General features: G+C 40.5%; 1 protein-coding gene across 1 annotated transcript; it reads right to left on the bottom strand.

Moving 5' to 3' along the window:
* Positions 1-174: 174 nt before the first annotated feature.
* LOC113053582 (protein Wnt-6-like) lies at positions 175-27,278 on the bottom strand. The gene is made up of 4 exons (XM_026218716.1): positions 26,676-27,278; positions 21,076-21,296; positions 9,327-9,631; positions 175-1,942 (listed from the first exon to the last, which is right to left on the bottom strand). The coding sequence occupies exons 1-4, from the start codon at positions 26,894-26,896 to the stop codon at positions 1,481-1,483; spliced, it is 1,209 nt and encodes a 402-aa protein (XP_026074501.1). The 5' UTR covers positions 26,897-27,278; the 3' UTR covers positions 175-1,480.
* Positions 27,279-27,799: the final 521 nt, after the last annotated feature.

Raw genomic sequence — 27,799 nt, 5'->3', positions numbered from 1 at the left:
GTAAACTCTTTAGATGTACATTTTATACTAAGTGCAGTCTCATTTATATAGATAGATAGATAGATAGATAGATAGATAGATAGATAGATAGATAGATAGATAGATAGATAGATAGATAGATAGATAGATAGATAGATCATTAATTTCTTAACAAGAAAAAAATCCACTGATGAATATGTGGAAAACGTTTTTGTGCATTTTATTCAGTGATGAGCAGCTATAAGTAGTGTTGTCACTTCCAGTCTTCTCTTTTTCTAATCTGAAATACATTATGATTAAATATATAAAAATATACAGTTGTGAAATTAATTATTCACTTTATAAACAGTCGTTTTGTGGAGTAGTAGATAATTTATCACATCTTTCTGCACATTTTTTCAGACATGAAGTTTTGTATGATAGAGGAACAACACATTTAGAAGAGTCTACAGATAAATAGTGCAGGATGCAGTCATTCAAACAACGCATCTAATCTTAACTTACATTTAATGTCATTTTTACTGAATTGACACTTAATTTAATGGACATGGTGTTGAAATGATGTTTTGACGACCTGTTAACACTCCAGTGAGAAATGCTTTAAAAAGAAAATGGTGGTAAAGCAACAACAATGTCAACGACAATCCATTTCTGTGATCTTTGTCATTAATGATCATTTGTAATCTGTTTTGAAAACTATTGAGCAGTGTTAGCATACTGAAAGGCTTTTCAGAGCATATACTGTACAGTATATGTGGTCAACAATACATGTACTCTTAAAAACCAAAGCAAACTGCATGAAAATGCATTGAACTTAGGAGCAAACCAATGAAAAATAGTGATCAATATCAGTAAAAGTGCATTAAAAGCCCCATAGATTAAATATCTCACAAAAATAAAGAGTTTTTACATTGCTTCTCTTGCATTTGCTTTTTACCTTTGAGTTTAAGAGAAAAAATAGCTTTTACTCTTTCTGTTAAAAGTTCAGAAAGTGCTTTTGAAAGAAAATGACAGGGCATTAAACACAAGAAGTAGTCATGATGGTATTAAATGCTTATAAATAACAGTCTTTGCTCCATATCCAGCCCGCTTTACAGAGCAATATGCCAAATCCTTGATGATCTGTCACTTCAGAGCATGAACAGCCATTACACCAAGGCTGTTGTGCTGATGTGGATGTGCTCCCATTCCTTCAGTCTGCACTCACAATGTAATGTATATAGGGCTGATCTAACAGAAAAAGCCCTTTGATAAGAAGCATTCTGAATGTCTTGACTTCACAGCTGAGGAACCCTTCCTAAATCTTTAGTGTAGACTAGCGGTCCTGGGTTTTCTGAGGGGTGAAACACAAGTCAGACGCTCCTCTAGGCTTTTCCTAAGCCTCAGGGTTTGAAATGTGTATGCATGAATCTGGAATGTTGTAGATTCTTTTGTTCTGAGACTGGCACTACGTCCTTGTTTGGAATCGTTCTTCTCAATCCCATCGTCAAAGGGTCCTCGGTTAGTGACACAAACTCAGTTCCTTCCTCACTAAGCACTTTTTACACTGGACCACGCAGCACCAATGGAAACTGCAGAGACAGTTCTCCTCCAGGACCACCGTCTCGTCCCGGTGGCCTCGCTCACAACACAGAAGGTCACATCCGCTCACGTCCAGCGCCGTGCTGTTACACATTCGCCCCCGCGTGCCCAAAGAACCCGTCTTCCGATTGGGCAGGCAGAAGTCCGGCGACTCGGCCGAGTAGATGAGATCTTGCTTGTCCGGAGGTTTGATGTTCTGCCCCACTGGAATGAGAGTCTTACCGTCATTTCCCCCCATGACTTTGGATGCCCCATTGAAGCGCTCAAGCAGGCGATTGCCCACTTCACGGAAGTGAGGCATTTTCTTCCAGCAGGTCCTCAGAGTGCAAGAGCCAGACAGCCCGTGACATTTACATTCAGTTCTCATATAATTCTTCACCGCCTGCAGTTCGAGACACAAAGATAGTTCAGTGAGATAAAAGGCGAAACTATTTACAAGGAATTTACCCTAAGCTCTCCCCTCCTTCTTTAGCCTCCAGCCACTCGAATGCCAATCCAAGAGCTTGAAAACAGACATTTGTACAGTTCTATACCTGCTGAAATTAACATCTGATACACTTTAGATCACTTTAATTCCAAACGACTCGCTACGTGGCATTTGAATCCTCATTAACGTAGAAGAAAATCACTATCTGCCTGTATTCCCCCTTAATATCTATTTACCTGTGACTGACCCCATGCTAACGGGACCTTACCTGTCAGGCAGTGACCTCCGGAAGATGAAGCACTACTGACACTAGTGAGTAACTAATCTGAGCATTTGGCCAGTGGCCGACTGATGATGGCTTGAAAAAACGTAAATCTGACTTCTTTAGATTACTGGATAATACAATTTTAAAATGAGATAAGAGTAGTTGTATACTTCAAAATGATCTAGCACACACTTGCACCGGAGGTGTCTATTGTACAGTAATACAAAATTAGCTACAATGCTGAAATCAGATTATTGCTTAAAAAAGATTTAAACATTCCAATTATTAAAGACACACTTAAATTAGTTTCTGCTGTTCTAAAATATGAAAGAAAAATGTAATAATAATACATTTCAAAGGTTTGGGGTCAGTAACACTTTTAATGTTTATTGAGACATTTATGCACACCAAGGCTGCATTTATTAATGAAAATATTGTCAAATATTACAATTGTTAAAATATTTTCAGCATCCATTACTCCAGTCTTAAGTATCACATGATTCTTCAGGAATCAATGAATATTTTTGTCACGGTAGGAAATCCAGTGTTTCCTCCGTGTCATGTTTTGTTATTGTTTTTGTACTTACGTTGTCTCCATGTGCTCGTTTAGTTGATTGTCATCACCTGGGTGTTGATTGTCTCGCTCCAGCTGATCGTCATCATACCTCTGCTACTTATACTCACCTCGCTCTCTCTCTGTTGTCAGATCCTCTCTTATGTCTCCATGCACTAGCTGGATTATCGTCTTCCGTGTTTGTGTGCTGGTTTGGATTCGTGTTGTCGTCCGCGTGTCAGTGTTCCGGTCTGTTCCTGGTTCCAACCATTGACCACCTTCACCTGCACCGCTGACTTCACCATCCCGCTCTTCTCACGCCACCGTAGACCTTCCTTGCCATTGCCAACACTCTGGACACTCTTTATCAATAAACTACATCTGATTGCCTGCAATTGCTTCCTCCTCTTTTATCTGTCGTTACAGTAGGATCTGACCATCATGGAAGCAGCAGGCGATCGCTCCCCATCTCATCTCGAAGAATTTCTGCAACGAGCTGTGGGTCGTATGGATCGCCAAGACAAGGCGATAGATGAGATGGGTCGAGCCTTCCAAGCAATGGTGACGAAGGTGTCCGAGCTCGTTCTCCAGACGCAACAACAACAACAATCGTCACCCGCTGCGCCTCCCACGCCACCCACACCGCCGATCGTCTCCGGGGGGATTTCCCAGCCCGAACCACGCCTCCCCATCCCGGAGAAATATGCGGGTGAGCCAGAGTTCTGTCGATCTTTTCTGTCTCATTGTTCTCTGCACTTCGCCCTGCAGCCCCGCACGTTCTACACCGAGGAAATGAAGGTGGCATTCGTCTTATCTCTACTTACGGGAAGGGCTGCCCTCTGGGGGACGGCGGTGTGGGAGAACCAAGACAGCTGCTGTGCCTCGTTCCACGCACTTTCGGAAGAGATGAGACGGGTCTTCGACCGCTCCGCCGCCGGGAGGGAAGCGGCTTGGCTTCTCACGGACCTACGTCAGGGGGAAAGGTCCGTTTCCGATTATTCGATTGAGTTCCGCACCCTGGCGGCGGAGTGTAAGTGGAACGAGGAGGCGCAGTGGGATCACTTCCTGCATGGGTTGGCTGACCGCATCCAACAGGAGATCCGCGCCGTCGAGCTCCCCACTTCTCTCAACAGTCTGATTGACCTAACCATCAGAGTGGAGAATCGACTCGATCAAGCCACCAGACGGAGGGGGAGAGCAGTTCTCGCGAACAGACCGGAGGCTCAGTATCAGCGCTCAGATGTTGCGGTCAGCCCACCGGGAGATCTTGAACCCATGCAGGTGGGGCGAGCTCGGCTCTCCCGGGAGGAGAGGATCAGGCGGAGATCCCTGGGACTATGTTTATACTGCGGCAGTCAAGAACATCACATCCAGCGTTGTCCGGTAAAAGACCAAGCCCGATAGTAAGACGGAGGCTACTATCGGGTGGGATCTCTGCCAGAAAGACCTCATCTACATCGACACTCCTTCCGGTGAGTCTACGGTGGTCCACCCACGCACTCGAGCATCACGCCTTGTTGGATTCTGGGGCAGAGGGTAATTTCATGGACTTCCAGTTCGCTAGTAAGCTTAACATTCCTCTCACCTCCCTCAAACACCCCATTGCACCCTTTGCTCTCAATGGACACAGACTACCAGTCATCACTCAGACCACCTTACCTGTTTCCCTCACCACATCTGGCAATCATACTGAGGAGATATCATTCTACATTACGGACTCACCTTCATCCCCCATCGTTCTCGGTCACACCTGGCTTCAGAAACACAACCCCAGCATCAATTGGCGCCTTGGATCTGTGGTTAGCTGGAGCGAGGAATGTCATTTGTCTTGTCTTTTGTCTGCTGGTGTTAATGTTTCTGAGTCTGTGTTTCAGGGGGAAGCAGTGGATTTGGCTAGCGTGCCCGCGGAGTACCACGACCTGAAGGAGGTGTTCAGTAAGTCTCGTGCTGATTCTCTTCCTCCTCATCGTCCCTATGACTGTGCGATAGAGTTATTGCCAGGTACTTCTCCGCCTAAGGGCAAGTTATATTCTTTGTCTGTTCCAGAGACGGCGGCCATGGAGAAATATATATCCAGTTCTCTAGCAACGGGGTTTATCCGCCCTTCCTCTTCTCCAGCGGGGGCGGGGTTCTTTTTTGTGGGAAAGAAGGACGGATCCTTGCGACCTTGCATTGACTACCGAGGGCTGAACAACATAACGGTAAAGAATACCTATCCTTTGCCGCTTATGTCTTCAGCTTTTGAGAGGTTGCAGGGAGCGTCCGTTTTCACTAAATTGGACTTACGTAATGCTTATCATTTGGTCCGCATCAGGGAGGGGGATGAGTGGAAGACTGCCTTTAACACCCCTAGAGGCCATTTTGAGTACTGCGTTATGCCGTTCGGGCTAACCAACTCGCCGGCAGTCTTTCAAGCACTCGTTAATGACGTGTTGCGAGACATGGTCGATCTGTTCATATATGTTTACCTGGATGACATATTGATCTTTTCTTCGTCTCTCCAGGAACACGTGCAACACGTACGACGAGTGCTTCTGCGGTTGCTAGAGAATGGATTGTTTGTCAAGGCGGAGAAATGCGTTTTTCATGCACAGTCTGTTTCTTTTCTAGGACACATCATTTCGACTGAGGGTGTTCGCATGGATCCTGAGAAGGTTAAGGCTGTGGTAAATTGGCCATCCCCAGAGTCTCGCAAGGCCCTGCAGAGATTTCTGGGGTTCGCCAATTTTTACCGGCGTTTCATTCGCAATTTCAGCCAACTAGCCGCTCCTCTGACCGCCTTGACCTCCCCTAGTTTGACGTTCAGGTGGTCAGACGCAGCTGAGGCTGCGTTTGCCAAACTGAAAAGCTGCTTTGTTTCAGCTCCCATTCTCGTCACCCCTGATCGCTCACGTCAATTCATAGTGGAGGTCGACGCGTCAGAGGTGGGGGTAGGAGCAGTGTTATCCCAACGCGCATCCTCAGACGGAAAGGTGCATCCGTGCGCGTATTATTCTCACCGTTTATCTCCTGCAGAAGTTAATTATGACATTGGCAATCGAGAGTTGTTGGCAGTCAAACTTGCACTGGAAGAATGGCGTCACTGGCTTGAAGGGTCGGGTGTACCTTTCATTGTATGGACGGACCATAAGAATCTCGAATACATTAGAACCGCCAAAAGACTTAACTCCAGGCAGGCTCGGTGGGCATTGTTTTTCGGTCGTTTCGATTTTACACTTTCTTACCGGCCGGGTTCCAAAAACATCAAACCCGATGCTTTATCCCGTCTTTTTGAGCGTTCCGATCGTACTGCTACTCCCGAGCCCATTTTACCGGGGACCATCATTATCTCCGCGCTCAGGTGGGAGGTCGAATCGAAGGTGTTGACCGCCTTAGAAGGGGTAACGCCCCCGGCTCGTTGCCCACCGAACCGATTGTTTGTGCCGGAGAGGTTACGGTCAGACGTTCTCCAGTGGGGTCATTGTTCCAGTGTTGCTTGTCACCCAGGGGTTAGTAGAACTAGATTTCTGGTCAAGCAACGATTTTGGTGGCCTGGTATGGCTCGTGACGTCCACGATTTCGTCTTGGCTTGTTCAGTTTGCGCTATTGGTAAGACTTCCAATCGACCTCCAGATGGGTTACTCTTACCGCTGTCTGTCCCTTCAAGACCCTGGTCCCACATTTCGCTAGATTTTATCACCGCCCTCCCGCCCTCTAAAGGCAATACGGTGATTTTAACCGTAGTGGACCGGTTCTCGAAGGCGACTCATTTTATTCCCTTGCCCAAATTACCTTCAGCCAAGGAAACAGCGGTAGCTGTCATTGACCACGTCTTCCGCATACATGGCCTCCCGACAGACGTGGTTTCTGACAGGGGTCCCCAATTTGTGTCCAAATTTTGGCGAGAGTTTTGTAAATTGTTAGGAGCGACTGTTAGTCTTTCTTCCGGGTTCCATCCCCAGAGCAATGGTCAAACCGAACGAGCCAATCAGGATGTCGAGAGGGTTTTGCGATGTTTGGTTTCCAATAATCCTTCGTCCTGGTGTCAGCAACTCTCAGTTGTGGAGTACGCACACAATTCTTTGCCAGTGTCATCTACGGGCATGTCTCCATTTAAGTGTAGTTTAGGGTACCAACCACCTAATTTTGTCAGTACGGAATCCGAGGTTTCGGTCCCCTCCGCACACGCATTAGTCCAGAGGTGTCACCGCACCTGGACCAGAGCTCGCAGAGCTCTGCTCCAGGCTAGGTCGCGCACCAAGGCTAAGGCCGATCGCCACCGGTCGAAGCCTCCCCGTTACGTCGTCGGTCAAAGAGTGTGGCTTTCTACCCAGAATATTCCTATGCGGTCCGTTTCTAACAAACTTGCTCCCAAATTTATTGGCCCGTTTTCTATTACCAAGATTATTAATCCGGTTACCGTGCGTCTTAGCCTTCCTCCGGCGTACAGGAGGATTCATCCCGTGTTCCACGTCTCCAAAATTAAATCGGTGATTTCTTCCCGTCTTAATCCGCCTGCTCCGGTTCCCCCCCCGCCTCGTCTCGTTAATGGGGAAACCACCTATTTGGTTAATCGTATTCTGGACTCTAGACGGAGGGGACGCGGTTTTCAGTACTTGGTGGATTGGGAGGGTTACGGTCCGGAGGAGAGGAGCTGGGTTCCTGCTCGGGACATATTGGATCACCACCTTATAGATGATTACAATCTACAGGTAAAGCAGGCTGGGAACGTCAGGTGACGTCCTAGGGGAGAGGGTACTGTCACGGTAGGAAATCCAGTGTTTCCTCCGTGTCATGTTTTGTTATTGTTTTTGTACTTACGTTGTCTCCATGTGCTCGTTTAGTTGATTGTCATCACCTGGGTGTTGATTGTCTCGCTCCAGCTGATCGTCATCATACCTCTGCTACTTATACTCACCTCGCTCTCTCTCTGTTGTCAGATCCTCTCTTATGTCTCCATGCACTAGCTGGATTATCGTCTTCCGTGTTTGTGTGCTGGTTTGGATTCGTGTTGTCGTCCGCGTGTCAGTGTTCCGGTCTGTTCCTGGTTCCAACCATTGACCACCTTCACCTGCACCGCTGACTTCACCATCCCGCTCTTCTCACGCCACCGTAGACCTTCCTTGCCATTGCCAACACTCTGGACACTCTTTATCAATAAACTACATCTGATTGCCTGCAATTGCTTCCTCCTCTTTTATCTGTCGTTACAATTTTGATTTGCTGCTGAAGAAACAGTTCTTATTGTCAGTGCTTAAAAGTTATGCTGAATATTTTTGTGGAAAGTGTTATACATTTTTGTTTCAGGATTATTTGATGAATTGAAAGTATAAAAACAGCATTTACTTGAAACGTATTCATATTATTTTAAACAGTTAAAGATCATGTTGCTCAAGGTTGCCATACTGAGTTAACACATCCAGTTCCTTTCAAAGAAGAAAAAGTACATATTATTAATTTAACATGAATTGTGTAATTATAAGGGTCTGGAGTTTGTGTGATTGACACCTGCAGAATATGTGTATATAATCTATTGAGATTTATTATGAAAGGCCTGCTCCACTAGGGACTTCAGTGTGTGTCTGTGAGTGGATGTGCTTAAAAGGGATGCTTGCACTGCAGCTCTGATCACTTCCAATCAGCTCTGAATGTTGAATCCATGTTATATATTAAATATATAATTTTTTTTTATTAATTTTTTTTTTTTTTTTTTTTATGAAAATGGATTTTATAGTCAAATTGATTATTTTTATTAAATTGATATATAGTGAATAATGGAGCAGAAATAGTGGTGATATTATGAAATTAGTCTCGGCTCAGTTCATAATGTCTTCTCCAGCCTCTGCCAAGTTTAAGCCTCTGCTCATTTAAGCTTGACTATCTCTGAAGGATTATACAGGCAAAACAGCACACGACTGTGCTTGTATCATCTATGCATCAATGCAAAAAATCTATCCACACTGATATCATACCAGGAACATAAAAAAAAAAAAACATCTATGAACATCTACACATAGACCTGCATGAGGGCAACAGGTAGTACTGTATGTGAGCCTGCATAATTCAACAAAAGAATTAAGTAAATACAAGATACCTGGCTATTCATAGCAGTTCCTAACTGTGTTTATTGTTTTATATATAATAAGGGCAAAATGACATTTATTGCACCAACTGTTCTCGCACATGCATCCTAGTATGGACTATCATAAACACAGCACGCTGGCTAAATACTGTATTAACTGTTTTCTATTTTAATATATTTTAAAATGTCATTTATACCTGTTATGGCAAAGCAGAATTTTCATTCATTTCAAGCATTACTCCAGTCTTCAGTGTCATATGATCCATCAGAAATCATTTAAATATGCTGATTTGGTATTCAAGAATTTTTTTTTTATTATTTTCAATGTTGAAAGTAATTGTGCCGCTTCATAATTTTCTTTGGAAACCATGATGTAACCATGATGATCGAAACCACTTTTAACATTTATTTATATCTATTTTGTAGCTCCATGTGTCAAGATAAGGAAGAATGATCATACCAGTCGTCCAGCCTCATTATTATGAAGGTCTATCAGCGTACGGATGTCACTCTTGCCCTTCCTCCGCCTGGTGTCCATGAACTGCTTGGACTTCTCATAGCCGAACTCCACGTCATCTCCGCAGCCCCCCCACTCCCACTTGACCCCCTCAGTTGGGCCAATACTGGCTAAACGCGGGGGCGGCCCTCTGCTCCGTGTGGCCTCGCAGCCGCATTGCAGCAGCTCCCCCATGCTGCAGGCCTGAGTCACTGCATGTGTCACACCCGCTGCCGTGATAGCATACACAAACGCTGTCTCCCGGATGTCTGTGAAGACACACACACACACACGCACTGTGATATCAAAGAGAGCTTCTGATTGTTGGACAGGCTGGGTTACATCGAACTCTGATAATTATGGCATTTTAGATATCCAAAACTTCATGGGCTATTCCTGTGACAAGTCAGTTTCATCCGCACTGGCAACACTACTGTGGCACAATGAGCCATGAGAGGTCATGGCATATTAGACCAGAATAAGCTGCATTCTAAATCAGAGTGTATGCTATTCAAAGATATTGTCCCATTATGTTCCAACAACCAAAAATTTACAAAATCCTGAGAATCGGGTCCCATGGTCAGAAAAAACCTTGAAATACTATTTATCCAATTTGCCCAAAAAGATGGAAACTCTAAAAAGTATTAATAAACAAGTGCATTACAGTTTTTGCCCGTTGCTTGAACACGTTTTGCAAAACTTCGCTCATTGTGCCAAAACTCTACACACAAGTAAACATGACACAACACTGGGAAATATACCATTCACATCTGTGTCAAATTGAAACTCTTATATCATAACCTAAACTTTGCTATCAAAACCTAACATTCCTTTGTCAAAATGTAACTCTGATGACAAAATGACACATACTTGCATCTTATGCATACACTTTCAGATCAGGGGGAACACACTAGTCTACTTTATATAAAACACTGCAGTCTTTGATTTTCACTGTTTATTCAGAAGGCATATTTTCAGGAGGCACATTTTCAAACAACCAAAAAAGCAAATAGGCCTGGTCAATATTGTACATTGTAGCACTGTACATTGCAGTAACATGAATTCAAAAAAAAAAAAAAAAAATAAAATAAATATATATATATATATATATATATATATATATATATATAAGGCACCGGGGAAAATATCCCCTTGCATGTCAAACCATCCATGGATTGCTGTCACATGAATGTCACCACAGTTCCATTGCCTGCAGAAGAGACATGCGGCGTGTGGGTGGACTCTCTGCCCAGCTTCCCTCACAGTTAGGCCATGGTTGATGACATGGTCCACCAAAGTTGCTCTTATATCATCAGAAATAGGGGTCCGTGCATGGCCTCTTCAACCTCCTCCTCCTCCTCTTCCTCCTCCTCATCTTCCTCCTCATCTTCCTCCTCCTCTTCCTCCTCCTCCTCCTCCTCTTCCTGCTCTTCCTCTTCCTCTTGCTCTCCCTCCATCCATGCTTGCAAAGTTCTTGAAATGGCTAAACTGAGGGCTTTTTCTAGCTGGCTGATTGGTGTTCAGTTTTGCAAGTAAGTGCCTTCAGTTGTTTATTTGAGTGGTCGCAATAACCTGATGTGTTTTGTATTTTGTATACATGTGTTTTCCAAATGGCACTCTGAGATTTCATTTTTGAACGAAGTGTCTTATGTATGAAATAGAGTGTAGTATGCAGGACCAAGTGTGTTGCATAAAGGAGTAAGTGTGTTGCAGAATTGCATCTAGAGTGCAAAGCAGCGCTTTTGTTTAAGGTATGGGTACATGTGTTTGAGGTATGGTAACAAAAGCTTCAAGTTGTGTTACTTTAGTCTAAGCATGGGTCTATAGTGTTCAAGCAATGGGCAAAAACTGTAAAAACCTTGTAAATTAATTAATAATTTTTTTTTTTTTTTTAGAAAAGACACATAAAAAATGTCAGTAAATACATTTATAATGTTAAAAGATATTTATACACTCTAAGAAACAAACAAAAATGTCCTGGTAAATTTCTTTTAGCCCTAAAACACAACGCAATGAGTAATTTGATATAAATTATGTTCTTCAGAGCTTTCTATTTATCAAAGAATCCTGAAAAAAAAAACAGTTTCCACAACACATATTAAGCATCACAACTGTTTCTTCAACAGAAAATGATTTCTGAAGGATCACGTGACACTGAAGACTGAAGAAATTGCTGCTGAAAATTTAGCTTTGCCACCACAGGAATAAATGACCTATTTTAAAATGTTTTCAAATCAAAAACAGTTACTATTGTCCTATTTGTCTTTACTGTATTTTTAGTAAACATACAGAATTTTTTTTAAGTAGGAGTGTAGTGTAGTCTAGCTTATCTTTCATTTATTTAAATTTCTTGTAATTACTTACAAGAAAATGACCTGCTACTCTTCTTGTCAAAAGTTATTTTGAAAGAAAATGACAGGGCATAAGCTATTACACTAGAAATATTTATTAAATGTTAACATTTAATAATGCTGATTGAAAAATGCTGTGCAATATCAGAAAAGAAATGTAGAGGTTAGAAAGGACAGCTGTGTTTAGCAACTCGTAGTAAGAGAGTTGAAAGGAATGACTTTTATCCCGTGTAAACGCTGGATGCAGTAAGCGTGCAGTCACTCTTCAGCCCTGTGCCAATTCTGCATCGCATGATTCAGTGAATGGGATTCATTAAAGCCAGTGAAATGGAATCAGAGCTCAGAATGCACACGCACACACACACACACACACACACACATGAAAACACTACACAGATATTAATCCCAGCTGTCCATTCACACGCCAACTGTCATCTACATACTGTGAAGCAATGTGTGTGTGTTCCTGTTTTGATACATGTATGGGCCTTCTGATAGCACCCCACCTGAAAACACCTGTAGCTTTCTGGCGCACAAAACACCAACCAAGTCTGTATAAACTGAACATACATTCCAGATCCTTAGATTATGTGGATACTGGTATATATGTATATATCCTTCCAGGATTTCACGATGGCAGAATTCAATGCAAAATCAAGCAAACAATATTTGCGGAAGCTTGTAATTATGTTTATGAAAAAAAAAAAACATTTAACTGAGAGGGGCAAAAGCAATATTTGCTCTGATATGAGGCAAGCGTTTGAGTAACGGAGAGTGTAACATTTAATACTTAATTTTTTTAGATTTACAAATGATCTCCCCAAATATTTCATTCATGACCTACACATCTGCACAAACTATCCAACGTCTTGTTTATAATTATGTGTTAAGTGCGTGGGAACTTTCTAAAGGTTTAAAGAAACTATTAAGCTACTTTTTATAAAATTGAATATAATGTATATGAGTTCACATGATTCCTTATTTCACTAATAGATTTAAATTAGTGCATTATTTCACACTGTAAAAAATGAAAACCTCTCCAACTAAACATTTCCTAGTGATTGGTAACATCTAAAATTTTCAATTGGCCTAATTTAATTTATTAAATTGAAATTGAAACATTTAGATGTGATCAGTCAATAGAAAATTTGAATTGTAGAGGTCTGAATGTTTTTTACAGTTTACTGGATAAGCACTTTCTGTAATAAGCGAGTGTTATATGTGTGTGTGTGTGTGTGTGTGTGTGTGTGTGTGTGTGTGTGTGTGTGTGTGTGTGTGTGTGTGTTTGTTTTAAACATTGTAACGTTTAATCAAAACCAACATCTGGTGACACAACTTCTCCAATCATTTAGTCCACTTAAATTCAGACCCTCCAAGCTCACGTGTATCTTTTCCACACTTTTAAGTGCATCGGCCACATGTGAAATGTAATCACCAACTGACTGATTGAAACCACGTCCCTGTCCAAATATTTTTCAATAATACATTACAATTTACATCACAATACAGAAGAAAGATCTGACTTTACTTCTATTACATCGCAACATCAAAGTGATAGTGTGGTCCCTTTAGCTCCTGCTAGTAAATGTCCTCACCATTATGGAGCTTCCTCCAGGTATTTTAGACCATCAGTTTTCAAACTCTGGGTCATGAGCTACCATGTTCATAAAATGTCAGAAATATGAAAAACATTTTCAAATTCAGTTAACCAGTTTGTTGTAACCATTTGTACCTCAGCTGTTTTGAAAGTCAGACATATCATTATCAAACTAAATTTTGTAAACTTCGTAGCATCCAACATTTGAATTACTACAAAGACAAAAGTCACCCATCTGGATCCACATTATTTTAACCCAATACATTCATAAGATGTAGTCTGTCATGACAGACAAGAGGGTAAAAAGTCTCTTGATTTCACCTCCCTCTCTTTTTTTTCCTCCAAGACACAAATTCCAAACAAATTTTGTGCAGCTGTCTATGCCCAGGCCTGCCTAGAAAAGAGAAAGAACTTAATGCCAGAAGGGGATTCTGTGAGAATTAACAAATTTTTTTTTAATACTCAATCTTTGAGTCAATGAAGCATGGGTCTGCAGGATGAAAAGAGATGAGAAGGCAGGGCCCCACCAGCGGCTCCCCCAGTGCTGACAGGCGGGAATCATTTTGATTGATTTATTTTGCCACCACGTGCTGCCTGCATGCAGCGAGGGCCGAGACAATCCCTAACTCTGCGCAGATCTTGTTGCATACCAAGGATTCACTTTTATCAACTGAAAACAACCGCAGCAACACACACACACACACATCCTCATGGATAATATGAGTAATTCTCAGGCTATTTGACCTCAATTTCTTGGTCTAAACCAGAATTTGGAGCATGGAAATAAGTAAATTAGGCATTAATACCAAATGCAAGCGACTAGGGTCCACATGAAGAGTAACCTATATGCCACCTTTTCAAGTGGACTTAGGAAATCCGATTCAGAGTTTGAAAAATTCACTTTCATGCTAACAAACTTAAGTGAGTTCTGACGTCAAATGGACTGTCTCAGCTCTCAAATATGTCCAGTACAGTTGCTCTTGTGCGTACAAGGGATCAATTACAACAGGACTGGCTGTCCCTTTAAATGATAACACATATTCATGCAGTCCTTCATGCTGAGTACACTGGCCTCTGACCTGTTTTTAACAGTGGGGTCTGAAATAAGGCGTTCTTGAAAAGGACTGAAGAATGTCATGTGCGTTATGTGCTTTGTTTTTTTGCATACATTAGGGGCTTGAAATAGGATTATATAGAAAAAAGGAGCGTTTATAGTCTTAATGCTTGCCAAAAATGGTTTGCCTCCAGGCTTGGAGACGTACTGCAGAATTATTTTCTGATATAAGCTTACTTTTTTTATCTTTTTCCACTCTCTCTTATCCCCTGCTCTTTTTCAAATGCATGCATGCTTACAAGTTCAAATGTGAGTTCACGAACACTACTATCAGAATACTGAAGATACCAAACACATCTGCTGAACAAATGATGTGTGGAAATTAGGATGTTATTTCTGATAGTAAATTCGAGAGAGGGGGGACCATGCACCTACTATATGACACTTCTGGCTCACTTGTTGCCCTAAGCAAGATAAGACGTCAAAGAAAGAAACTTTTATTTATAATATTTTTTTTTACTTATTAAACTTCATGTAAGTGTGAGATAAAGGCATTTGAGGAGACTTATTTTAGCCTATTTTTATATATACTATCATTCAAAGGAAATTATTTATTTTCTTGTGTTTAACAAGGATGCATACAATTGACTTAAATTGAAGACTTTTAGATTTTTACAATATATATAAAATAAAAAAATGAAGAATAAAAATGAAAAACCATGTATACTGTTTTTTTTTTTTTTTTTTTTTTTTTTTTTTTTTTACTTTTTTTCCCAATATAATATTAAGCAGCATAACTGTTCAACATTGATGATAAATTTTTCTTGGGCACCAAATTAGCACATTAAAATGATTTTTGAATTGTGACAATGAAGACTGGAGTAATGACTGCTGGAATGTCAGCTTTGCCATCATGGAAAAAAGTAAAAACACCCGCCTCTCTATCACAATTTATGCTGTAAATTAAAAGATAATTTAATATAATTCACATTTAAATGTGAGCATAGGAGCATGCTTGTTGTCATTCTGAGACCTGAACCTGAGGTTAAATGTCAGTAACCTCTGTACATCAGACACTGTACACATTTATATATACAAAACACATTCATTGACACAGACAGAAACAAGAGTTCTTGACAGCAAAAATAATTAGGCACTGAGGTGACAGGACAAAAATATGCACATATGGCGTCCTTATCATTTCTCGTTTTTTTTTATTTATTTTTTTTATTGGAACCGCATATTGTCTCTGAGCAATTTTAACGACTTCATTACAACCTCAGAGACAACATGTAAGAGCAGCCGGCAGCATTTCCAGCAAATTCTAGCATTGGGAGGCCGCTCCCTTGGGCCAAGAAAACAAGCTCTGGTTTACATGTTTGAATAGGAGAAGAAAATAGCCCCCAGTTATTTAGCAATTGAAGAAATATGTTAGACACTATTCACAACCCTATCACTTGGTGCAGGAAGTGAACCTGCCTCAGCAGAGAGCTCAGATCTGACACGTGGTCATTAGAGCCAAGTCTCACAGTAATTGTGGTAAATGCATGAAAACAGAAGAGCACTTAAGTCTCTCTTATAGACACAGAAGAATTTATGATTAATTTACATTTTGGGAGGCAGTCTCCAATGCTCAGTCTAAGATGGGCTGATGCAGACAGAGGAATCATGTTGCAATCCATGTGTGAACATGTCCACACTGGAGGCCAATTCGTGAAGTTTCAGCTTCAGACCAGGATATGACAAGCCTGCATCTCTTTACATCACTGTGATATGGGAATGTCTAAAGAGAAATCTTATGTGAAATTAGGCAAAGAAATGTTTCTGACCCTCTTAATCCCATACCCTGCTGGCTCAGGGCAGAGCATGTTGAGCCAAAATAGAGCCCTCTTCTGGTGACAACCAATTGTTCTTTATACAAACAGAAAAGTCAACTAGAGACGCCTCCAAAATCTAAAATGACTTTTTGAACCATTGGCAACTTGTGTTGCCTCCCCATGCAGTGCCATACTTAAACTTATCTTACTGCTCCCTCCACTGTTTACAAAGAACATACCATTTAGGCCCGTTCACACCAAGAACGATACCTATAAAGATAACGATAAAGACATAGTTCTAAAAATCATCACAGCCAATCAGAGTCAATCCTGCTGTAATGAGCTCAAGCATTTAAAGTGGCAGACGCACGTGCGCTTAGAATAAACAGACAATATCGTTCACTGGTGTGGATTGATGTGACGTGACATTCAGCCAAGTATGGGGACCCATACTCAGAATTTGTGCTCTGCATTTAACCCATCTGAAGTGCACACACACAGAGCAGTGAACACACACACACACACACACACACACACTGTGAACACACACCCGGAGCAGTGGGCAGCCATTTATGCTGCGGCGCCCGGGGAGCAGTTGGGGGTTCGATGCCTTGCTCAAGGGCACCTAAGTCGTGGTATTGAGGGTGGAGAGAGAACTGTACATGCACTCCCCCCACCTACAATTCCTGCCAGCCCGTGACTCGAACTCACAACCCTTCGAACTTTAAACTGTCACTACCATAAATGTATGTGTATTTGTAAGTTCAATGAATTAAAAAAAAAACAGTTCATTCGTTTAAAATGGATGTTTGAAGTACTTAAAGGGATAGTTCACCCAAAAATGAAAATTATGTCATTAATGGCTCTCATGTCGTTCCAAATCCATAAAACCTCCTTTTATCTTCGGAACATAGTTTAAGATATTTTAGATTTAGTCCGAGAGCTCTCAGTCCCTCCATTGAAACTGTGTATACGGTATACTGTCCATGTCCAGAAAGGTAAGAAAAACATCATCAAAGTAGTCCTCTGTTATATCAGAGCGTCAGTTAGAATTTTTTGAAGCATCGGAAATACATTTTGGTCCAAAAATAGCAAAAACTACGACTTTATTCAGCATTGTCTTCTCTTCCGTGTCAGTTGTGAGTGAGCTCAAAACACTGCAGTTAAGTGATATCCGGTTCGCGAATCACTCGATGTAACCGGATCTTCTTGGACCAGTACACTAAATCAAACTGAATGGTTGGAACGGTTCTCGTTTCCAATAAGCATTAATCCACAAATGACTTAAGCTGTTCACTTTTTTTAATGTGGATGACATACCCTCTGAGTTCAAACAAACCAAAATCCCGGAATAATGCATTTACTCAAACAGTACACTGACTGAACTACTGTGAAGAGAAAACTGAAGATGAACACCGAGCTAGATAATGAACGTACGATTGACTCGTTCTCGAGTCAAGAACTGGTTGCATCAGTTTTCGGATCACCAGTAGCGATGGGAATTTCAGTTCTTTTCCGCGAACCGGTTCTTCCGGACAGTTCGATTCAATAAACCGCTTGAAGAAAACGTTTCACCGGTTCTTTTGTGCTCTACGTAATGGCGTCATTGGCGATGATTGCCCCTTCATTCAAGCCTTCAGTTTACCCGCGCTCATAACATTAGCTTCAGTTCAGTTCGGTTCAGATGCTCTGTGTGTCGTTCTGCTTCATGCTGAATCACACATGTGCAGTATCATCAGCTCCTCGGTTCTCGAATCGGACCCGTCTTATAGAAACGGTTCTTGACTTGAGAACGAGTAAATCTTTTGTTCGTTATAGTTTGAGTCAGTGTTGTAGTCGAGACCAGCTCATTCGAGTCCGAGTCCAGATCGAGTCCAGAGAGGGTAGAGTCCGAGTCAAGACCGAGTTCAGAAAGGGTCGAGTCCGAGTCAAGACCGAGTTCAGAAAGGGTCGAGTCCGAGTCAAGACCGAGACCAGAGAGATTGGGTCTGAAACAAGACCTAAAGAAATCTTCAAGAGTATGTAAAATGTTTGGTGGAAAGAATAAAGGGTAAAAGGGCCACATAGTATGTGGTGTAAAGGTAATTTTATTAGTATTATGAATTGTTACTTGTCAATATTAAGTGCTCATTTTCACATAACATCGGTGTACCACTATACACATCCATATAAACTTTCTAGTACACATAACATTAGTGTATCACTCTATACTGTAATTCCACATAACACTTCTAGTACAAGTAACATTACTGTACCACTATACCTGTAAATGTTCAACTGTAACAGCTTTTACATAACTTTTAACCTTGAAGCTTAACTAATGACTGCTAATATCCTTACAATGTCTTGGATTATATGCACTTTAGATGTTGTGAAGATCACAGATGGGCATAATTACTTTTCAAAAAAATAAGTGAGGACACCATCCTGCTACCCAACCAAGCACGATGTGGTCTCATGATCAATCCACCCCGACTAAAAACTCTCTCTACTGGCGCAGAGGAAGCGGGGACTGACAACAGTTACCATTTTATCAGTTTCTGTAACAGCAACGGATAATCTAATGCTAATTTCCCTGGATGGTGCGTTTTAATGCAGGGTAAAATACACACTAGTCCAAGTTTTTTTTTGTTACTGACTGTCCAGGAACATTTCATGCAAAAGTGTGTATGTGCCAGGGGAAGAAAGCTGGATGAAATGCCATATCACTTCAATGCCTTCTGTCAGACATTTTTTGGGGGGGAGATGTTTAGTGTTGAGACAGTCAGTCTGTGTCTGTATTCATTATATAATTTAATTAAACGATATTTGTTTTTTTTTCTGTGACCATTTTGTCCTACTTTGTAAAAATAACACAGTTGAGAGAAATAATGTAGCAATGTGGCTTCCTGGAAAGCGGGATCACTACAGGCGGATGGCAGGAGGGTAACTTAAAGCCGGTGACACACTGGCTGCGTGGCGTCTCTGCTGTGTGCCAGAAGCGTGGTGGCTGCTTCGCGTTTTCTGTGTTTACACACCAGAAGCGTGCCTGCACGCGGCGCTTGGCGCGCTGCTGCTGCTGTAGGTGACATAGAGGGAGGCCGCCGACAGACCAGGCTCTTGTCTTCATGACAACAATATCAACTTTTTTTTTTCTTTTTCTTTTTTTACACACCTACTGATAGGACACCGTCAACAGTATTGACGGCAAAATAGAGTATGTTTGACAGGTGCAATATTTGAAAATCGATCATTATTAATTTATTTTTTAAATTACATTTATATCTGAATTTATGCCAACCTATAGACTTTCAAATATCAAAATGTCATGAATTAATATGTATTTGTGCACAAAATGACATATAAACATATTTTTCTAGTATATTTTGCCTTGAAACGCTTCCAACATGCACGCGTGTCGCGTCGTCGGTTCTATTTCTAGCATGCACGGGTTTCCCGCGCGTCTCACGCAGGCAGTCTGCAAGATCTAACCTGTTTACATCGGAGCCGAATTAAAAACAGACACGCTACGCAGCTGAGACGCTTGCGCCACACATCCAGTGTGTCGCTGGCCTAACGTCTCACGTCAAAAGAAAATCACCAGTCATTGGATGTGTCAATCATACATCAATTTAAATAAACATTAATAAAACATTACAGTAATAATCATGAAATAGTTTGATTGGGACTCGAGTGGACTCGGGCATAAGTCCGATTCCTAATATGTTCGAGTCCGAGTCAATACCGAGTCAAAATGCACACCATGCATGACAAGACCATGACAAGACCGAGACCATTAAAATACGGTCTCGAGACCGAGTCCAAGACCGAGTCCGAGTCTCGAGTACTCAACACTGGTTTGAGTAAATAAATTATTGGTTTATTTTAACTCAGAGGGAGTGTCATTTACATTAAAAAAAGTTAACAGCTTAAGTCATTTGTGGATTAATGCTTATTGGAGACACGAATCTTAAACTGAGTTCCGAAGATGAACGGAGGTCTCACGGGTTTGGAACGACATGAGGGTGAGTCATTATTGACATAATTTTCATTTTTCTGTGAACTAACCCTTTAAGTAGTAACACTTTGGCGATCGGTTTGCATGGTTTTAGCAAATAAATCTGATTGCTGTTCAAGTAAATACAACTAAGAAATTCCAAGTTGCAGGAAATGTTACATTAGTTAGCTCAACTTAAATAGCTTCAATAAATGAACTAACTAATTTATTGTTTGAAATAAACACATAGTACATTTTACTTAAAAAAATATAGTTCTGAAGTAATTCTGAGTTACCAGAAATTGCATGTAAGTTTACAACACTAAATAAACAATTGTTAGTATACCATTTTTGTTCACTTTACTTGCTTTTTTTCAAGGCAGAAGATTTGTATGATTTAAAAAAAAAAAAAGTTTTAGTAAGGTTTACTAATTAGAATTTACTTGGAAAGCATTTACAGTTTGGGTTGTTTGTCAGATCTTTAAAGGAAAAAGTTTCCAAAATATTATATAATGACATTTTAGCATCAACACTGCTGTTGTGCGGTAGAATAATTGCCTCTACTGAACAAGGTTAATCCAATGTGAGAAGGGAGGGGTTGAACCCTGTGGATGGCCTAATAATTGTAGACTCTGCGTTAGTTTATTACTCTTCAAAGGGCTGAAAAATGTGACGGATCAATGATTATGCAATTTGGGGATCGTTTTTAAGAGAGCAGTTTAACACAGAAGAAAGGCACTGAGGTAAACTGGACACAGCAGCTGTCCTTGTTCTCTCTTAAACATGGATCAAACGTGCTGAAATGAGGGCACAGGTCTCTAGGTCTCAGGGCCAGAGTTCATGCCCTCAGAATGATATCGCTGACCCATAATCGAGACACAATTTATTAACTTTCTCTCCAATGGGACAAATGCTCACCTTGCTGGAGAATTTTGCCAAAGTACTTATTCTGGCTGGTACAGTTCCAGCGCCGAAAGCGGAACTGGTATTGGCATTCACGGACACCCAGCTTGGCGCCCTTGGCGACTTCGTTGACGATCTCCGGCTGGGTCTGGCACAGTTCGGCCTGCTTGCCCGCCAGACGTTTGGTCTTCCTGCAGATGCTGTTTGGGTCCATGACCAAGGGACTCCCCACTGCCCTGAAATTAACAAAGCTTCATCAGATGACTCATCTGAACTACACAGGCTTCCACAAGATAAAATGCGATCATCTTCTCAAACCACACGCCACACAAACCACTTTAAATGATGTAAAGCATTATTAATGTAATGTTCTGTTGCTTTACCGCATGGTTCACATTAAGGTCTGAGCTGATCCTCATTCATTTAAAGCCTTTCTTGTTTTTTTGGCATACTCATTGTTGCTTGCGGATGACAAAGAAAATATACAGAAAAAAGACAACTACTAGAGGCAGACGCACTATAATGTCAAAGGTAATCGTATTACCCCTTTCAACATAAACAGATAACATTTAAAGCAAAAAAAGCTGCATCTTAATTGCTGGGTTTTATCAAAAGTGATGACAGACGTGTGTTTACACTTGAATCAATTGTTTATTTCAGCTGCTAATGGGAGAAGAGACCTCAGGTCCAAAGCGTTGAGCAGGCTGCCAGAGCTTTCCCGTGACAGTCGCTATATGACGTAATGTGAGAACGGCACAATCCTCCGGTTCTTTCTTTTTAATAACTCTCGCCGTATTGGAGTGGAGTTCAGCGTATGTGATCCGTGCAGCTGAAGTCGGTTTTTGTCATCCCGTTGCCGTATGGGGAGCAGAGCTCTTAACGAATACCTCATTGCTTTTCATTCACCCTGTCAAGGCTAATCTTTCAGACTAATAACATTCAGCTGCCATGCGAGTTTGTTTTAAAAAGTCAAACCAATGCTCCTGACAGTCACCTTCCATGGCGGTCTGATAAGAAATATGAGAAGAGAGGTAACAGGCTTTACAAGTGATGCATCCCATTTTAATAGGCGTATATTAATATTAATATTTCGACCAGTCAACATACTAAAGGACACTTCAGATTAATTTCATTGCACATTTTAAAAAAAATCTATTTTACATTTTAAGCCAAATTAAGTACATTTATTTTATTTTAATTAAATTGCATTCATTTTTTTTTATTTTTTATTCTTGTCCCATTGACAAAGATATTAACTTTTTTTTCTCTCAGTATCCTAACAAACATTGCATGACATCGTCTCATTCTTAGCATCACATACAACATGAGAAACAATCTGTTACTGTACTTCAATTGCTCATTTATTTTAGTGGTCTAATGTGAGGAATTTTCCAGGCCACATGGAGTACAATAAACTTAATAAATATATATTTTTTGATAGTCAGTGTTCCACTGAGGTAAAATGAGTAGACAGATATTAGTCTTTCTTTTGAATCACATTCACGTCTCTTAGATCACTGAGGGTCAGACTATTGTTTTTACAGTTTGACTTTAACCATGTATTATTTTACAGTTTCTAATAAAATTACAGGCCAAATGCCCAACCAATGTCAATTTTTATTCACATTTGGTGCTTGAAGAGTGTTTATTTTTGACCCTGCCTATAGCAAAAAATACTGAAGGAGATGTTAATGCTAAATAATATCACTGTGTACTATGTATAACACTACTGTAAATTAGTATTTATTCATTACATATACCTGATGACTTATGAAAATAATCTATGATATTGTTAACAAGCACAGTATTGTATATCACAGTATTGTAAAGGCAGCACAAAGTGGACAACCAATAACAAATACATTTCTATTAATCTCCTTAAAAATAGAACATTTTGAAATTGTTAGAAGGAATATGTGATGCATTGTTTTGATCAGTTTTAAACCCTTCATGACTCCAGATTTCATTTTCATCTTTTGTTTTTATTGACTGGCAACACATTTGGTCACATTTATTTAAATGACAGTCAGACAATGTTTCTCTTTAAAACTGTTGTATCTAAGGTGGAATTCAGTTTGATTTTGACAGTCTAGCATCCCACCAGGAAAAGCCTTGGTGTTCCCTATTGCCAATCCATCCCTGAGTGTCAAGGTTTCCATAGTGCTGAATGGACAGGCATGTAATATAGCTTCTATCAGTATATCTCAGAGATCTTGATCTATGAGGCACACACCCCTGCATGATAATAATGTGCAGATTTAATGTTCTCCACTGCAGCCTCTGATTATCTACAAGCACCAGGATCTCAAATAATGGAACCACATTTTACTGCAGGAGGTGTAGACTCGTAAAAAAGCAGACAGTGTTGGAGCAACTTTCTCTTTCCAAGTCCTTTTTCATTGTCAAAAGGGGCGAGGCAAAGCACTTGCTTTTAAACCAGAGCTTGAATATCACAAAAGCGGCCCCTGGGTTGAATATATAGTCACATTATGGTTTGGGTGATATAGAGATGAAGATGTTCATCTGCGTCTGATGAACTATTCCTTCCCTGGCTCTAATCTAAACCAGCCACGACCAATACATAACAAAGACAAAGAAACATGCCTCCAGAAAGAGTCCATCTGGACATGACGATGACTGTTCTAAGATCACTTCTGCCATTTCTCATACAGTGATTCAAATTAGGACTTTAACAATGGAATAAGAATGGTCTCTACCCTATAGTCCATCCATTATCCAACCTTTATTCAAAGACACTCTTTCCTGCTTCTCCTTTATCTGGTGAGACTCCTGGATGTGATAGGTGCGAGATGGGGTCTAATCATAACATAGAAAATGATTTATCCAACATGTGCAATCAGGAATATCCAAAAACAGCCACACTGTGATGTATGAGAGATAATGCAGAGAGGGAAATGGAATGGGGAACTGTGACTAAGAGAAGTTTTCCAAATAATCAGTGCGAACATGCACATGTACATTTATCTTTTCACAGACCTGTTGTCCACTGCGCCTGCTGAGACCTCAGGCTACATTATGAACTGCATGCTAAAAGATAAGTCTCTTCTTTTTTCACTTTGTGAAAGAGCGAAATTTATCCCTATTAATCCCCCAAGTATACTGGATTTGAAGTCAGTCACGACAGGGCTGGAACTGCACAGAGTGGCTTGGGTTCACTTGTGTAGCGCAAGCCATGGCACAACCTCCTCTTGGAGCACACCACTAAATCATGTGAGTAGAACCACGGCGCTGTGCACCTCCATCACTACGATGCTGTCTGTCACACATCAATGGGACAGACCCGAAGTATGAGAGAACAAGAGATGCACGCTCAGAGGTGAAACACTGTAAGTGTGCCAAACGGGCCAAGCAGCTGTCATTTAACTGTTATTTGATCCATCTCTCAAGACCGGTTGATTGAATATCTCTTCATTCTCCAAATGAGATTCGCTTCTCTCAGATTGAACAATGGAGAGGAGACTGTGCAGTCTGGGAAACAGTAATATACATTGCTTAGGTCCAATAAAAAAAGACAATTATGCCACCATTTACTCACTAATGTTGTTCCAAACCTGCATGACTTTCTTTCTTCTGTAAAGCACAATGAAGATATTTTGAAAAAATAAATAAAAATTGTCCATACAATGAAAGCCAATAAGGGCCAATGTTCTTTTTTGGGAACTCATTGCCTTTGGGGAAATAAAACAGTTATTCTCTGTTTGTTCAACTGAAGAAATCAAGTTTATACCGACTTAAAACTATATTAGGGTGAGTAAATGATGACAGAATTATCTTTTTTAATTGAAACTTAAGAAATATTCAATTTAAACATTGTAACTCAATTAAAATGCTAAAATATACATACTACACACTAAATAATTATTTTAATAAACTAAATATAAAATGTATTTTAAATAAATATTATTATTATGTATTTATTTTTTTTTAAATGTATTTAAAAAAATATTATTATGAATAAAATCTCTTTTTATTAAAGAACATTGTGTCCTTCAAAAATTCTGGAACAAAAATTTATGTTAATTAATTTAACATATCAACATTCCCAATTTCTTTTAATAAAAAGTTTGTAAACATTTAATATTGTACTGGATAATGGAGCCTTGAAGTCAAAAAGGTTGAGAACCACTGCAAAAATGACCCCATTGGGTCACACATTTAAATGCAAAAAAAAAATTGACAGAGAGTATTCACACACGCACAGACATAAAAGCAAGATGATATGGCGCGTGCACAGGCACACCTGTCTGACAGACTCTTGGCGGGCCGCCAGCACATGACCCCGAAGACTCCAGAAGAGGTGAGGCTTCCCATTGCTTCCTCAAGCACTCAGCTCTCAGCCCCACAGATCAGAGCACAATCAGAGTCCTGAGAGCCAGTTTATCTGCCTCTGTTTCATCTCCTCTCAGCTTCAGCATGTGAATGGCATGCCATCTGTCAGAGACTCTCAGCACAGCCCAGCCCCAGACGAGAGGTTTGTGATGGCATTCGTCGAGCCCCAAAGGAAGCATCATTGTCTTTGCAAACCTCCAGGTGTTATGAGAGAGAGTGTGTGTGTAAAAAGTGAGGGGAGCTTTAGGTGCAGCTGACCTTTTATAATGTGAAAATTTGAAAACTGGATTAGCTAAACGGCACATTTGTTAAAGGGAATGCATCATTTTGGATTTTCTCTATATATCAAACAATTTGTATCAAACTCTTGTCAAACTCGTGCATTTCAGAGTGTTAAGGGAAGGAGTAGTTTATGATGACACCCACAGCCCGGAGGTCCACCTAAAATTCCAACTCTGACCCCCAAAGTGTCTACCTCTGAAACAGAGTACAGCTTAACCCTTAGTCAACCCATGATAATGGAAGCTGTCTAAAAAACTTTCATGTTAAGATTTCAAATATATTAAGTTATTAAGCGTGTCCTCCAGATACACCTGTTTTTTTGTTTGTTTGTTTTAGAAATTCATTTTAGGTCAAGTGTGTGTGTGTGTGTGTGTGTGTGTTTTAATAATCGTTCAAAAAATGTATGTCATCTATGCAGTTGTTTACTGTGAATAATTAATTATTATTCTTAACATTTCTGAATTTAGATTTTGTCAGAAGTGTGCAGAAAATAAGGCATATTTAAAGCATTATTGGAATTCATTTAACGCCTGTAATAACCAAAACTGTAACACATGCTCTGCATACATATGAAACAGAAACTAAATGCTTTACAACCTGATGCAACAAAATGACTGAAAAGTTCCGATAACAAAGTTTTATTCTTTCCTTATGAAACAATCTGCTGCTTTACTGTCCCAGCAACCAACATAACGACCCAAGAACATATGTGTAACATGAAGGACGTTTTTACCCTCTAGAGAACCATAAAACCCACTCTGGAATACAGCAAGTCGTTTCTTGATAAGATGAGGGGGTTTAGCCGAGCCTGGGAACTATTGTTAAGACTGCCTAAGGATGTTTGTTCAATGAATACTTATGTGAAAACCCGGAACGGTGTTGTCATATTTTCATATTCGATCATTTCTAAACTATCACGCTTTAATATGGAGCGCGCTGGAATTTTTAAAGGCAATTGAGCGCGCGCCTGAGATAGCACTTACCACCAGAGTCCGATAATGTTGACTGGACAAAGCAGGATAAAGAAGAGGGCAAGCTGTGTTCTGGAAAGTGGAATCGTCATTGTCAGATGCCTTCCGAAGGACAAAAGTGTGAGGTCTGATGCTGAAGGACTAGTCCAGAGATGAAAGAGGCTTGTCCTGTGAAGTAAGTTTCTGAGGAGATTCAGCACCCCTGAATAATACACGTCCAAGAAGCGCATCATCAGGTGAGGACGAGCGCAAAATCCGCTTGGAAAGTGCTCAGCATCTTCATTCTTACTTCTTGGAGATCTTCATCCAGCAAAATAAGATGAGGGGAAAAAAATCAGGCAGAAGTGCGCTTATTAGATCTTGAGCTTGATGGAATGCAGTCAAACCTCACGAACTACTAAAATGCCAGAACTTTAAAAAGAGATTGGGGTTGGAATGTAAATAATTCAGTCGTTCTTTTGAAGCGCAAACCCGTAAACCTGAGCGCCATGTGCTGAATCTGTGCGCGCGCGCCCTTCTGTGAGTGCTGCAGATCTCATCCCGATCCAAACAGGTAGACGTCTAGAAGGCATTTCGTCCTCTCGTGACGCTTTTTTTTCTGCCTTCAGCTGGGGACCTTTTTCTCGTGGTGTAAGAAACTCAGAGCTCATCACCCACTCAGTGACGTCGCCCGGGGCTTGAGTCAGGAACCTTGTCACACAGGAGAAAACGGTTCGGATCTACAGTTTCTAAAGGATCAGTACCGGGTAACATTATGAATGTCCAGTGCTGCTAAACTTTATAGAACAGGCTGATAGATAGATAGATAGATAGATAGATAGATAGATAGATAGATAGATAGATAGATAGATAGATAGATAGATAGATAGATAGATAGATAGATAGATAGATATCATTTACTACTGTAGCATAAAGATCTTAAGTGAAAAGAAATATTTCTTGACATTAATGTCCTGCCAATATCGATTAAAGAATTATTTATTGATTATAAACATCCACAACAACAAAATGAAAGAAATTTGGAATATATGCTTGATTTATGATTGATTTATGACAATATGACCATCTCTGAGAAATTCTACAAACATGTTTAATTCAGTTATACAGCCCAGACAGAGTGAGTAATGGTGACACAC

This window comes from Carassius auratus, chromosome 34 (genome assembly GCF_003368295.1).
Source record: "Carassius auratus strain Wakin chromosome 34, ASM336829v1, whole genome shotgun sequence".
NCBI classification, from domain to species: Eukaryota; Metazoa; Chordata; class Actinopteri; order Cypriniformes; family Cyprinidae; genus Carassius; species Carassius auratus.
The sequence above is the reverse complement of the archived record's forward strand: the minus strand, read 5'-3'. Positions and strand labels throughout refer to the sequence as shown.

Excerpts from the sequence above, each read along its gene's own strand:
- LOC113053582 (XM_026218716.1), bottom strand. The coding sequence starts at position 26,896 with ATGATGCGCTTCTTGGACGTGTATTATTCAGGGGTGCTGAATCTCCTC. Across the intron at positions 21,297-26,675 it reads AACATTATCGGACTCTGGTG|GGCAGTGGGGAGTCCCTTGG; the intron begins GTAAGTGCTATC and ends TGTTAATTTCAG. Across the intron at positions 9,632-21,075 it reads TGGCAAAATTCTCCAGCAAG|ACATCCGGGAGACAGCGTTT; the intron begins GTGAGCATTTGT and ends GTGTCTTCACAG.